Raw genomic sequence first — 15,168 nt, forward strand, 5'->3', positions numbered from 1 at the left:
GACGTTGATAGTGATGAGACAGATAGTAGTAGTTGTAGTAGTAGTAGTATTAGCTGTTACACCTTGCAGTATTTAGCTAGTTACAGCAGCAAGAACAAACTTCCTTGTAACAGGCAGAAACCTCGAGCAGAACCAGACTCATGTTTGACAGCAGTCTGCTTCGACCGAATGACATGCTTCCCTCAACTTGATGAAAACCTACCCCAAAGTACTGAGAGCTCACCCAAGTTATTTTTCCTTCCATTACCATGGCAGCTGCAACTACCTCTCCTAATCTTCTCTTAATCTTAATATCAGTTGTTATAAAAGGTGTCTGCCACGTTGTCATGTTGTGCTGTCAGGTTAATTAGCTTCTTTTCACGGCTCCTGCATCCATTATGAGTGTGTCGTGTTGAAATGTCTATGTGCTGCAGCCTGTGTTTGGACATTTGTATTACTGCAGTATCCCAAGCCAAGTTTCCGTCCTGGACAAAAACAAAGAAGTAAAACTGAAAAGACCTGCGCTGTACTGGTTGCAGAGGACCATTGATTAGCATGTTATTTCTACCCTCTGTCTGCTTTGATTATGGAGAAACGCCAGTGATGGCTCCTCTGTCTTTCCCTCCCGCTCTCCCACTCGCTCTGATTACAAGGCGTGGGTTGGTGTGGAGGTGTTGATTGGGAATTGCAGAGCGCATTGTTTACAAATTCATGGCTTTCTGGATTGGCCGGCCTCTGGCTCCATGACACACCAACTCTTGCGAACACACACATGCAAACCCACACACACACACACAGCTACATAGACACAACACAATCAGACTTCTGAAATCAACATTTTTATGTATATATTTGGAAAATTAGCTACATGTTTAGCATTCTGGGGTTTTGTTATGATGTTGATAAAACAACCTTTGGCCACCAGCATCAGCAGGAAAGCGTCAGTCTGACTAAGAGCGGCTAAATGCTGAATATTCATTAGTGTTTTATCATCACCTGTAGAGAAAGCAGCGAGAAATGAGGAAAAGAAATGATCCCAGCAGGAAGCCTGCTTTAGAGAAAAGCTGCAGATGCTTGCCTGTTTACCCATGTGTTTATATTCCTGTGTGTGTGTATGTGGGAGTGTTTAGCATGTGGTATCCCTGTTTTCTGCGTCTCTGTGTTGTATGGGAAAGAGAATTGAGAGAGACTTGGACAAGGGCAGTTATAACCAGTGATCTGACTTAAAACTAAGATGTTTGTTTACCAGCACAGCACAACTCACAAATACACACACACACACACACACACTCTTTCTCTCACGCTCTCTTCTCTAGGTCTTATAAATTGGGTTAAATAATGTGCAAACAGTGCCACCTTGTGACTGAATCCACATTCATGTACAGTATAATTCATCATAAACCTACAGTATGTCAATTTTAAAGATCATACATGGTGTTAAAATGCAAATCTGCATGTAGGAGAGCATGTGTGTGTGTGAATACGTCCTATGGCGGTCCCTTGTCTCTCAGTCAGAAGTTTGGCAGCGATATCAGCTCGTGGGTCAAGGTCAAACACACACACATAAACTGTAACACACAAGCCGACACACACAGGCCATCTGCTCAGAAACAGTTCAGTGGCTCGGCGCTTTTCTGCAGATCTGTGTGCCGGTGCAATGTCACATCTGTGTGTGCTGCACACATTTATGCATGTTTGTGTGTGTGTGTGTCTGTGTGTGTGTGTGTGTGTGTGTGAGTGTGTGTGTGTGTATCGACAGAATCCTCAACCTTGTCACCCCATTGATCGCCCCTCATCGCCCTTTGTTTCCACCTCTCTCTCTTTCTCTCTCTCTGTTTATGTTGATTTCTGATTTCTTGAAAACAGCAGAGATGAGATAAAGGTGACTGATTTTTTTTTTTGAGGCTTTTGTCTTGAAAAGACCAGGAGGCACAATAGCTTGTTTGAGAAAAACAAAACAATAAAACTTTTAAAAAAACTTTGTGTTGCCTGGCAACAGTCCACTCTTGGATATCAGGCTTGTTTTGCTTGGTAACAGATTAAGAAACCCCCAAATATAGATTCACAAATAATTAACTTTAACTGAGATTTGCAATCTTAGAACATATTGAGTGCTGCAACGCAAAGATACATTTCAGCCTGAATGTGTCTTCTGTGTTTTTTTTGCTACATTTGTACATTTATTTTTTTCCATTTTCTGCACTGCATTGCACTGCTCTGCATATAGTGATGCAGTGATGTTGATAAGTGTTCCATTTATCAGCTTATTGAAATATAATTCCAGTTAAAGCTATTTTAGGCTAACATTTACTTGAATCAGCTCCAATGGTTGCCAGAGAATGTTTAGAAAACTTGCATATCCATGCTTTAAAATGCAAGGCTGCATTCTCTACTGCAGAACGCAATAATAACTAGCCTCTGAAAGCACAGGCAACACACCCCACAGACATGTTTTGCACAACAATGTGTTTCCACAGGAATGTTCTTAACCAAAGGTAAACAGCAGTAAATGTGTATCTATTTGTCCGTGTAAAAACCTCATATGTCTGGCTCTGCTGCGTTTAAGTTGTGCTTTTCCAGACACCCACACACAGACGCAAGAAACTTGTAGCACGCACTCATGAACACAAACACGCATACGTTTGAGCTCAGAGCTGCCCGTTGACCCGTGTAGGCAGGTTGTGGAGCTGTCATAACAGCTAGCTAACTGGCGAGCCCCCTTAGCTCTTAGCTAGGCTAAACAGCAGTCTGACAGGCTCGCCGTAGAGATGCCCCAGAGTTCAGCCCGATGCACCCACCTGTCTGCTGCTGGAAATTACTACAGTGAGCGGGCGTGCATGTGTGAATTGTACAAGAACCTTGTGTGCTGTATGGTGTCCTGAAGTAAACCGCCTCAGCCCCTGCGTCTCTACAATCTGCTGTGTGTGTGTGTGCATCTGTAAATAAACCGTCTTTGTGTGTGTGTGTGTGTGTGTGTGTGTGTGTGTGTGTGTGTGTGTGTGTGTGTGTGTGTGTGTGTGTGTGTGTGTGTGTGTGTGTGTGTGTGTGTGTGTGTGTATGTGTGAAGAGACAGGCTTGTGTGACTGCAGAGAATGTGGTAATAAGTACAGTTGACGGCCGTGTCAGGAGGTAGTGGGAGTCAACAGATAAAACTGTTTGTATTTAGGCCTGGCTTCAGCACGCTGTCACTTCATTCGGCTTCTGTCTCCCTTCCTGTCACCTTGTGTCTCTCTCTTTATCTCTCTCTTCCTCCTCTCTCAGTCCCTTTTTCTTCAATTTTCTCTGACTCTTGTCTTTTTTTTTTTTCTGTGCCAGCATCCAGCCACCTGCACCGCCTCTGCTGAATTGTTTTCCCCCTCCCTTTTTTCCAGCCCCTCCCTTCTTCTGCTACTTTTTTTGTGTGAGTGTGTGTATGCATGCGCAGGATGCAGTATGATGAGTCTGGTCTTTGCTGATGAAGCCTGTCTATTCATACTGTCCATGTGTGTGTGTGTGTGAATATACGTGCACGTCACAGCGTGATGAGGCTGGTCTTTGCTGATGAAGCCATTGAGTGTGTGTACGTGTGTGTGTGTTTGTATCTGTGTGTTTGTTGGGCTTGGCGCAGCATGATAGGGCTGGTCTTTGCTGATGAAGCTTTAGTCTCAGTGTCTCTGCAGACCTTTCCTCATTACCAGAGGAGAGACAATTGCACTGCCGGGGAAGGAGAGAGAGGGAGGGGAGGGAAGGGAGGGATACTCGGACAGAGATTAAAAAAAAAAAGGCAAAAGTAAACATGTGCTAAAACTACATCCACATTTAGCTTGTTTATTTTAAAACAGCATTTACATGTGAGAATTACATGTATCCCTAGTCGCGTTGTAATGTTTGTAAATAAGACCTTTTCAAGCACATGAATAGAACAAAATCTTATGGTACTATCAAAAATGATGTTAAATCATAAAGCTTTTGTATAGCGTGTACAAATATACAAATAGGACTGTTAAGGGGAAGCCACTTAGCATACAGCTTCTCATGGAGAAGAGACCAAAACTGCCACACCTGAAAATAGTAGGAAAATTGTCATAATGTTTGGACCTTCTCGTCAATCAATCTTTATTTGTATAGCGCCAAATCACAACAACTGTTTTGTCAATACGCTTTAACAAACATAGCAGGTCTACTCTATGTTAAATTATTAACAAAGACCCAACATCAGGACAGGATAAGATCCAGTCCCATCTTACAGACAGGACTCAGTCTTATCTCATCTTAATCCACCATGAGCATTGCACCTTGCTGTATTTAGCAAGTTACAGCGGCAAGGACAAATGTCCTTTTAACAGGCAGAAACCTCAAGCAGAACCAGATATCCGATATCACAAGTCGTGAGGTACAATGAGAAGAAGAGAAGTGAAGAGTTTGTCTGTAATTATGTGAAGGTTCATGAGAAGCACCTTTTTTACATGTTAAACCATATGTTACACCGTTGATCAGTCTATCAGTCCAACCTTTAAGAATTAAATCACACCACTTTAAAATGCAAGATCTCTGACATGTCAAGACTGTTTTTACTGTGTGCCAGTTCTCTTACAGACAGGACTATGTTTGCTCATTGTGGATTAAAATAAGATCAGAGTACTTTGCATCATTCAGCAAGTTACAGTTGCAAGGACAAACCTCCTTTTAACAGGTAGAAACCTCAAGCAGAACCAGACTCATGTTAGACAGTCATCTGCCTCGAACGAGTTGGGGTTGGAAAGAGGGAGCGAGATGGGGAGAGTGAGATGATAGTGTCAGTCCCATATCGTTCAATTGTTAAACCCTTGGCCCCTTCTTGACGATGGTGTATGCCTTTAGGAAAGATGGTCAACTTATACGTATTTCTGGCATAGCTAGCATTGGGTGATAGTATTCCTCTTCTGTGCGCTGCAGTGTCTTCACATTTCAACGGGCAACTTTGAGAAGCACTATAGAGGTGACATGCACATTCAAATCCTGAAGTGCTATGTGCAGGAAAGAGACAACAAATGTAAACGGAAGAAAAAATTTGCACACTAGGAGCTGCTCCAATGCAAATTTAATGAAAATATCATTGCAATTTAGGTTTCGGGCCATTGCCCTTCATCAGACATGAACCAATAAGGAGACACACCTCCATGTGTACAACAGCTTAGTCACCTGATAGGTCACGTGAATACAATCGTAGTGAATAATATGAAAATATGATCAATTTGTACACATATACTGACTTACACTCGTATATATATACTGTATATATACACAGTTTTGCAAATTGAGAAGTTCAAAATTTGACCCTCTAGATATGTCAGCAAAATAAACACAGTCATCTTCCTGTGTAGTTTCTGTTCCTTTTTCTGGTGAGTCCTAGTTTCACTGTAAATAGAGAGTTACGCTTGGGATTCACTTTATCTTACCTCAGCAGAATACAGCAGAAAAAATAACCTGCTTTTGGAGTGTTTTCCCAGATCACACCAAGGCCTGCTGACACATGATTGGTCAAAACTTCACGGGCTACAAACAGAAAACACAAAAACCAAAGTTTGGTCCTGTATGTACAAATTCTGCTTTTGTTTCTGTTTCCTACTTAATTCACTCTGATTTCCAAAGTTATATGTTTCTGTTTGTGAGCATCTGAACAAGCACTAGATAGGAATTAAATGACGAGCCATAAATGCTACTTGTTTACCAGACAAGGCTTTTTATGGCCACAAAGTTGGCTGTTAAAAGTAACATCCAGCTTAACTGCACCACCTGTATCATTTCATTGTTTATGCTGACATTTAAAGTGAGTGATCACATCGAGGGTAAGAGGCAACAGAAGGATTTTAAAGTCTGAACTTTACAGCCACGTACAGCCCTAAGCTTCACTCCTGGAACTGTTTTCCAAATGAGTGGTTTTCTCCTTCGCCACATTAAATTGTGAGGTCAGGGTTTTGAAACGTGTCCATTTTTGGGACCATTTTTACAAAGCAAAGGGTGGTCATAAAATTTGGTTGAATGTAGACAGAAAAAGTCTAACCCAGAGTAAAAGAGACATTTTTCAAAGTTTGTGCACATACTGTTTTTAAGTGATGGGAGGAGAAGAAGAGAGGAAGTGATTCTAAAGCTCTGTTTGTTGTTGGTTCCTGCTGCCTGGGTATCTGTTACTGCAGCAACAAGTCTCGGTTCCTGCTGATGGAGAGGTCCCTCATCCTCCGTCTCCTTCCTCACCTCAACCCCCCAACCAACTAATGTGTTGTTGGAAACACGCTGACAGAGGCAGCCTGTAATGGCCCTAATATTGTACACGCTGGAAATTAGAGAGGAATAAATTGTGCTGATTCCTGTCTTTCCCTTCACTCGTCTTTGTCTTCTTCTTCCCTCTTTTTCACCATCACTCTTACTCTCTCTCTCTTATATACCATTGACGTACACATCAGTCTGTCCAACGCAGCATCCACGCATCATAAATTAACTTAATATTCTTTGTATGCAGGGAAAGGGAGGGGGGGCGGCTAATTAAAATTTAATAGAAAGCACACCATGGAGGCATAGCGATGCACAGAAACGCAAACTGATTACTAAAGCAGCGCTCTTATAGATGGGACTTCTGGTGGAAGCAGGTGGAAATTTGTAGAATCCGAGTGTGTGTGGAGAGAGATAGAGGCAGTGTTAGGGCCATAAAGAGGGAAAGACTTAAAGAAAGGCGGCAATCAAAACAACAATTCACTTTATTCTGTGTGAGGAAGAAAGATGCTGCTTTCATTTAATAGCTGTATCTTTAATGGATCAAAAGAAGTGTTTGTGTGTGTTTTGTGTTGTGTGTTCGCATGTGTGTATCGCTGGGGGTTCTTTCTTGAAGGCGGGGTGCCGAGAGATTTTAATCTTATTAACAGCCCTTACCCTGTTTGGCAAATGGCTTTCCAACTGCTTGGGTAATGAACTGTTTGAAAGTGTTTTCAGCACACGCTAACATACATCACTCAGACACCAAGCCAGATAGACACACAAACACACACGTGCGCACAGTTCCACACCAACACAGCTTCCACTTTCTCTTTCTGAGCCAGCCTCCTCCTCCCTTTTGTACTGAACACAGGCCAGATTGCCAGCTGTCTTAGGCACGCACACACCAACACACACACCACCAACCAGATGACAGTCTAGCACACTTTCTTTCTGTTTTGACTACAGAGAGAAACTGCTCAGTGGATTTAGCATCCCATCACCAGTTTAAAACGAGCATCAGTAGACGTGCTTTTAACAAACCCTGAGCTGTATTTTCCCTAAATGCATCGCTACCAAGTGAATTATAGTTGCTATTATACCGTGGTTAAGACCTGTTTTATAGCTCTGATGAGATATTTTTTATTTCCACTACCCTGCTGCTGCATCAACAGATGGATTCAGAGGCTTTTTAGCTACTCCTCCTTTTTCTACCAGGCTTTAAGACCGGACAGAAATGTCCAAGCAGAGTTGTGGTGCCTGTCAGAGTGGTCTAAGTTATAATTTCAGGTTGCAGCTGGTTTGTTTGTTTCCCACTGTGCGCATAACTTATAGTCTACCAGAAGGCTTTCCTTAATTGAAAGAGGGATCTGCGCCCACACAATTTCCGCACCGAGAACTTGAAGATAATTTCTGCTTGCAATGGTTAACTTTTTTTGGTTATAAATGTCCATCCATCATCATTTATGCACAATACACACAGCTTGTCTCAGCTCCCACTGGGTGACAAATGAATTAATGCACCTTGGACAGAATACCAATCTATCACAGGGCTGACACATAAAGACAGACACACATTCACAAGACTCTAAAAGATTAAAATGTAGAATCGACATATTGAGGAGTTAACTTTAGTATGAGAGGGGTTCTGATTCCTGCTTGAAAACAATCCTTAAGAGCAAAAGCAGGGAAATGTAATCCACCATGATGACAACCCAGCTTTATTCCATGGTAATCGGATGTTGACTTATACATATATATTCTATAAACAGATATCTACATGCAAGTGCAGCTAGCAAACCTTTTTGTGCTTGATGATGTGTTGCAAAATACAATCAGTGTTGATGTTTCCCCACTTCCTGGATTATCAGAGATAATCAATCTGACCTCCGCTCAACAAGTATTTTCAAAGCTAGCATTTTTACTTTTGAAATGTCTGCGTCATGATGTCTTTGTTTCATCAAATGTTAGATTGCTGAACTGCAAGTAAATCAAAGAAAAGTTTGTTTCATTTTAGGTATTTTTAGGAAGCCAGAGTGAAGCCTCTATGAATTTTAGTATTAACAATGAAGCTGAGACTCACCAGACATAGTTACATGGGTGTATTTTTCAAGTGATGTAATGAACAAATAAATGACTGTGTTTATTTTGTACACACAGCTGGAGGGGTGAATGTTTCTCTGTGTTTGATACAAATGTACTGTATCATATTAGAACTACTGAAAGTGTATAGCAGCATGGGACTGAACACAGGTTGCGCTAGATGTGGTCTCTTCAAGGTTTAGGGTTCTTTATTGTCATTACATGTTCCCACATGAAACAAAATGTGTCCTCAAGACCCGCAGAGTACATAGGCAATAAATCCTATAATAACTAAGACTAAAATAAGTTAATATAGTAACTATAAGTACATATTAATCCCTGTATAAAAACAGTTTAAAAAAGAGCAGCATGTTATAAAAGCAACATGATGAGGCAGAAAAGCATGTTACCAACAGAGCAGTGTATGGGACAGTAAGGCAGCAGGCAGAACTCTGTAGGTGTGTCAGTGAGGCAGAGTTCATAAGTCTTATTGCCTCTGGGTAGTAGCAGCGTTTCAGCCTTTTTGTTTTAGCCTTTATGCTCTGTAGCCTCCTCTTCATATATATTTTACCTAAATATCGAGGCTCTGTGCATGCAGGACTTTGTTACAAGAAGTGTTCTGGTTCTCCATTTGTAGTCCAAGTAGTTTTGACCAGTCATGTATCAGCAGACTTTGGTGTACACTGGAAAAACAGTCAGTATGGTGAGGAAAAACCTGTTCCTTTTTGGCTTCGTTCTGCTGAAGCGACCCAGAGAGAAGACTCTGTGTCACTTACCATTTACAGTGAAACTGAGATTCACCAGAAACAGATGAATGGACCCTACTCTGGAGGATGTAATAACAGAAATTAGAGTGTTTTATCTGAACAATGTCGTACACAAAACAGCAGTGTCAGCTTGAAGTTGTTTATCGCTAACTGCTGGTTTCAATGGAAGTACATTGTTTCTAGAGGCATATGTTGCTATCAGATAATGACTGACAGAATCCAATATGGAGGTCAACCTTACTTGCATGTTTTAGGACCCACTTACCAAAGCAAATACTCTGGAATAAAATAAATTCACTTTACATACATTTACTTCAGAGAGGTTCCCAGTAGTTATGCCCTTCTGAAAGTAACTCTACTCTTGTTTGTTGTGCGAAATTGACATTGTTCATCCTTTGCTGGTCTGTTTCCTTTGATGAATATTTAAAAGTTGAAAGCCTTCAGTCTAAATCTTTTTCCAAAATAGTAGAAATATATGTTTTTGACTTAATGAAGAGGTTTTTCCTTTTAATTCATACAATGAGGCTATTTGCCTTAAGCATGCCGGTAACCACTGAGAATGAAACAGCAATGCTTTTGAGTCAGTGTTTGCTGTGTTGAGATATATGTGTGTTCAAACACTTTAAAGAGCCTGCAGATACACATAGATATGAAACAGAGACACATTTGAAGGCGCTAACATTCAGACACAGACGAGTCAAACACAAACACAACCCACATTTTAGTCTAGGATTAAACCACAAGCGGGACTCATCTTCTCTCTGCTTTCTCTGCTGTCTTTCAGTCTCGCCCCCTGGTTAAAGTGTGAACTAATGTGACCCTCATCAATATTGACAAGCTTTTTCATGAAATGAGCTCAGGGATGGAAAAATTAACAAGACCTTGGAGAGAAATTGAGAGCAGGCTGGAGAGTGAGACAGAATGCAAATGCTTCGTTGCTTGGATGGCCAAGGGCATTTACTTGTAAGGGGAAGGCCAAAAAGCAGATATTATGCACATCTATTCCTCACTCATCTCTTCAGTCATCACTCTTTCTTCCATTTTTTTTCCTCTACTTTTCCATCACGTTCATTGTACTCCTCCATTACTCTTTCTAGGTCTTTTTTTCAGCTGTTGAATCTCCACAATGACGGCACATAAAACACCTTGGAACAGAAGCTCCCCGAGTGCTCATTAACACCTCGTTAGCATCCAAAATGATCATTTCAAGAAGAGAATGGGTCGTGGATGGGTGGCGGAGTTAAACATGCCAGATAAAAATATCTTTTCTCACCAAAGTATCTTTTTACTGCGCCCTATCAGAAACCGCTAAAGATTTGAATCCATTTACTTTCATTTTCCTCAGGCACCAAAGAAAGCCTAACCCTCTTTCTCCAGATGCTTTGATAGAGAGAATAACAAATCACTGTTTTTTTATCTCTGCTGTCAAACAATGAGAGATTTAAAAACAGATGCACTTTACTTATTTTTCTCTACCAACCACAAACCCTCTGAGGCTTTCTACAGTCCAACAAAGCAAGAGCTGTTTCTCTTCACTGAAGGGCTGCACTCACAAAGCAGCAAAGGGCGACTTCTCTTGAGTTTGCTCTTGGACTGGGTGACCAATTTATTCTAGTTGTCAAAGTCCTTTTTACCTGACACAACATAAAAAATAATGTCTTTGTCAGATATCACACACAGGTGACCGAAAGCAAACATAGATTACCTGTAGACTTACATGTGTAGCTTGTCCTCTTTAAATCACATGTAAGCTAAGTTACAGTTAAAGCTCCAGTGAGGAGATTTTAACTGGTTATGAAGCTTTTTATTTATCTACCAAAGTAAACAATACCATTAGCAAAAAGGTTGACAAGTTATATTTCGTAATATTGAATGCCTGTAACTACTCCGAGGGGATAGGTGTCAGACAATTTGACTTACTGCACAGTGAAAAAAACCTTTTTATAAAAAATATGAAGCCCATGCAGAAGTGCTAAAAACTACAGTTCATCGATAAAAGCCTTTCTGGAGCAGTAATGACATGGATCCAGAGATGATTTTATTAGTTCTTATTACAGGGTTTCGATTTCCCATAACTACCAACTAACCATACGTTATCCCTTACTTATTTCCCAACTTTCTTACTGATCTTCCAGTTGTGTAAGGAGCTTGATTCTGATTGGTCAAAACCATTTGACAACGGTGATTAGCTTTCACTAACATGAGCAACGCCTGAGACACACTGATCAGACGTCAAGGTCAAATCAATCTGCAGAAAAGAGATCTGGCATATTTCGCTACTGCTTGTTGACACCATAGACTGTAAGACCAGGTAAAGCAGCTTGTTTTTGTTTGCATCAAAACATTAGTTTTGGTTAGCATGCTAAATCGGCAGGCTACAGACATTTAAGTTTTGGATCCTGTCCAGCAATACTAGCAAAGGCAGCGGAGCCTGTGAGTGCAACTTTGAGTTACCCATCTCTACAAAGAAACTTAAATCATGAGCGGTGGTGATGATAGCAGCAGTGTTAATAGTTGTGACATTTACCTTGTTTAATTTTAAATGTGTGTGAACTGCAGAGCTCAGAGAAGAAGGAAAGCTGAATGAGGACAGTTTCATGTTAAATCGACCGCAACAAGCAGATAAGAATCCATCGAACATTCATCATTCATTCATAGCAGCAGCTCTACACTCGGAAATTGTACCTTGAAAAAAACGAGTGTGATAACTTTTCTCCCCTGTAAGAACCTCTGCCTTTGTTGTTGACAAAGTTGATTTCAGAAGTCCCGCCCCTTCTTTATTCTGATTGGTCAGTGATCAAGAAGTGACATTTATGAGCACGGCGGATTTCCAAAAGTTGAACTTTTTCAACTGAGAGCACTGTGTCAATAATCAGCTGATGCTTTGGGCGCTGAGCACTGAAAATGCTGAATCACATAGAGTTTGAATAGAAAACAGGCACTGCCAGCACAAAAAACTGCACCATCGGACACGCCATCTAAGTTAGCAGCCAGGTAATAGGTGGGTTAATGTATGGTTAGCAGGTAATTATGGCAAGGAGGTAGGTTGCAGGTCGCGTCAGGGTCTTGTGTCACCCTGTCAGGATTTTATTTCCCATAACTAACTGCTAACCATATTCCCTTACTTAATTGAACATAAATTTGAACGTGAATTAACAAAACTAATAAACAGAGAAAGGTTCCTGGAATATAAGAGTTGTTCAAGAAACAAGAAGCGCTGTATTTATATTCAAGGTTCTTTTATTTTCTATCGCAACCCTCTTCTTGTTTAGAATTGATCTTTGTACAAGTGAGACTTTTAGTGCATCTCTAAAGAACATGATTTAATATTTAAGCAGTCTACTTTTAATTCAGTGTTATAAAATCCTCATAGTTCTTCATCAGCACTCATCCAGTGGTTTCCATTAACTTCCATACAGTGTTAACATATCAACAAACTGAACTAGAAACTATGCATCGATATCATCATGACAACAAATTAACAAATAGAAAGATCTTTACTGTGATGAATTTAACAACTCAAGCAGGTTCCAGAGCGCAGCTTGATTTTTATTCCACAGAAGTTCATTGAAATCAATAGATGCTTTGGACAGAGATGGAAAAATGCATTAACAAATTTAAAATGATCATCTCTAGCTTGCATCAAAAAGAGGCCAAAAGTATAAAAAGTTTGTGCGATACAGGGAAAAAGCTAGGAGGAGTTATTTATTGGACCTTCGTGGAAACTTTTTTCAATCTAAATGAATCATGATTTATCAAACGGGACAAGTTGTAAACAAACTCTGTAATGCTGTTAAAGTGTTACCCAGATATTTATAGTCTGTACCAATCTTTCACAACATGATGCCCCCTTGCTCTGACCTTCTCTGCAACAATAATGGAAGTGTAACATTTCCTGCATCTTCGGGGAGTGTGATGTGTCTTGTAGCCGGGGGGCAGAAAGTGCTTTAACTACCACTACTCTGGTGGGTGTCTGCATTCTGCTGTCGAACAGAATCCCTCAAACACACGTACACAAACACATTCTCTGAGGTATATGACCTGTTTTGCCCTGGAGCAAAGAAAAATTGTCTGTACTGCATCCCAACACTCGCCTGAGCAGCACTTTACCTCCAGCAGTGTAAATTACATTAGTTACCCTTCTGCCAGAATCCATATTCATAGCCAAAGATTGTCTCCTCGTGTGGATTTATTCTAATGAGTGTTACATCCTGCACTCATGTACACAAGAGGTCTACCTTTAAATATTCCATGACAAACAAAAACAGACACCCAGCATTAAAACACACACACACACACACACACACACACACACACACACACACACACACACACACACACACACACACACACACACACACACACACACACACACACACACACACACACACACACACACACACAGCCTCTTTTAACTTCTCCCTCGCATATTTGACCTTTTATGTCCGGAGATGTGCGTAATTCATCAATTCTCGCTCCCCTTTGAGCTCCTTCTTTATCAGTATGTGCTTCATGGTCTTTTTCTAATGGCCCTTCGTGGCATTAGGTCCCAGTCAAAGAGCTATTAATTCTACCCACACCTCCTTTCTGTTTTGGCTCTGTCAACACTGTTTCATTAAAATAGTCTCAGTAGTTTGCAGCAGCTGAATGTTTTCCCTCCACCGCCGGCTCCCGGTGGCGGCGGGGTGAGGTCCTTGAAGTCCCTTTTAAGGGAAATTGAGCTTGACAGCAACATCAGTTAGTTTTGCGTCTTGTGTTTTCCCCCTTTGTTGTTGTTGTTCCTTTTGATTCTGCTCTGGAATTATGCAAAACAGAAGGTTTAAGAAGTGTTATTAACCTTTTTTTTATATTTCTCTCCCCTGCATCATGTTACTGTTTCCCTCTCCAGGCAGTACTATGAGATGCTGTACAACACTGCAGACGAGCTGCTGAATCTGGTGGTGGACCAGGGCGTTCGCTACACCGAGCTGGAGTACATCAACGCTTTGTCCCTGCTCCATCGCAGCCAGACAGGCGTGGGCGACTTGAGCACTCAAAACATCCGGCTGCAGAGGCTGAAGGAGATCATCTGCGAGCAGGCGGCCATCAAACAGGCCACCAAGGACAAGAAGATCACTACAGTGTAAAAAAAAAAAAAAAAAAGCAGGGAAACCAGATACAAGTGACCAGGGGAAGAGAATAAAGGTGTTTCTCTCTATCCTACAAATCTTACACCACATCTCTCTTGCAGGAACATATATAGAAAAAGAAATGGGTCATGTATGCAAGAGTTAGAGCAAAAGTAGGAGCTATCTAAGACTTGGGTTTTGAAAACACTGAAATAAAAGTTGCTGTAGACCTAGATCATAATGTGCGTGATGGAAAATGTACCATGTTCATTTCATTTTGCTTGATGCGACTGCAGTTACAGGTTGACCTAGGAATACTTGATTCCAACTCTAGGCTTGTACATCACATATATATATATATATATATATATATATATATATATATATATTTTAAGCCCAAGCAGCACTGACTCACTCTAATTGGAAAGCGAGGTGACAACTTACACAAGTGCAAACTCTGCAAGTCTTCTCCCCTATAAATCTATGTCTTAAGGTAACCCGTAACGTCAATTTTCATTTTTTAAAAGACACAAAAAATGCCTTCAAGCGACTTAAAGAGCCCCACGCTCGCCATGACACACTATTGTTTTGGACACTCAACCAAACTTAGGCCCCATCTTGTCTCATTTTCCTATTAGATCTAAACTGCTGCTCTCAATTACACCTCTATCTCTCCTCTCCTGGCAGCCCCATGGGCCCACTGATTCTGTCTGCAATAACAGATGCCAGATTAGACCGTCTGAATGAGGCCACATCTCCCGCCTGCTGCCAATTTAGGTTGTTCCCTAAAGATTTCCCTTGCTGAGAATTGTATCATATCTACGCCTGTTAAAAATCTGTTTATCCGCCTTTTTATGTCATAGCTTTTGCAGTTAACTTAAACGTAGAGTAGAAAGTTATGAGTTTGGTTTGGCAATTTGGACAGAGGCCTAAGTTGTACAGATATATTTGCCAGTCTCAATCCTTAAGGGGTCTGTGTTTGAATACATTTTCCATCTTTCTAGCTCTGCAAACATTACCAATGC

General features: G+C 40.9%; 1 protein-coding gene across 1 annotated transcript in view; it reads left to right on the forward strand.

The window, feature by feature from the left end:
* exoc4 (exocyst complex component 4) overlaps positions 1–14,197 on the forward strand; it is a 179,584-nt gene extending 165,387 nt beyond the window's left edge. Inside the window, exon 20 of the mRNA XM_034673130.1 lies at positions 13,924–14,197. Coding sequence (XP_034529021.1) covers positions 13,924–14,161 — 238 coding nt within the window. The 3' untranslated portion in view covers positions 14,162–14,197. The remainder of the gene's footprint in view (positions 1–13,923) is intronic.
* The last annotated feature ends 971 nt before the right edge of the window (positions 14,198–15,168 follow it).

The sequence above is a fragment of the Notolabrus celidotus genome, chromosome 21 (assembly GCF_009762535.1).
Source record: "Notolabrus celidotus isolate fNotCel1 chromosome 21, fNotCel1.pri, whole genome shotgun sequence".
Taxonomy (NCBI): Eukaryota; Metazoa; Chordata; class Actinopteri; order Labriformes; family Labridae; genus Notolabrus; species Notolabrus celidotus.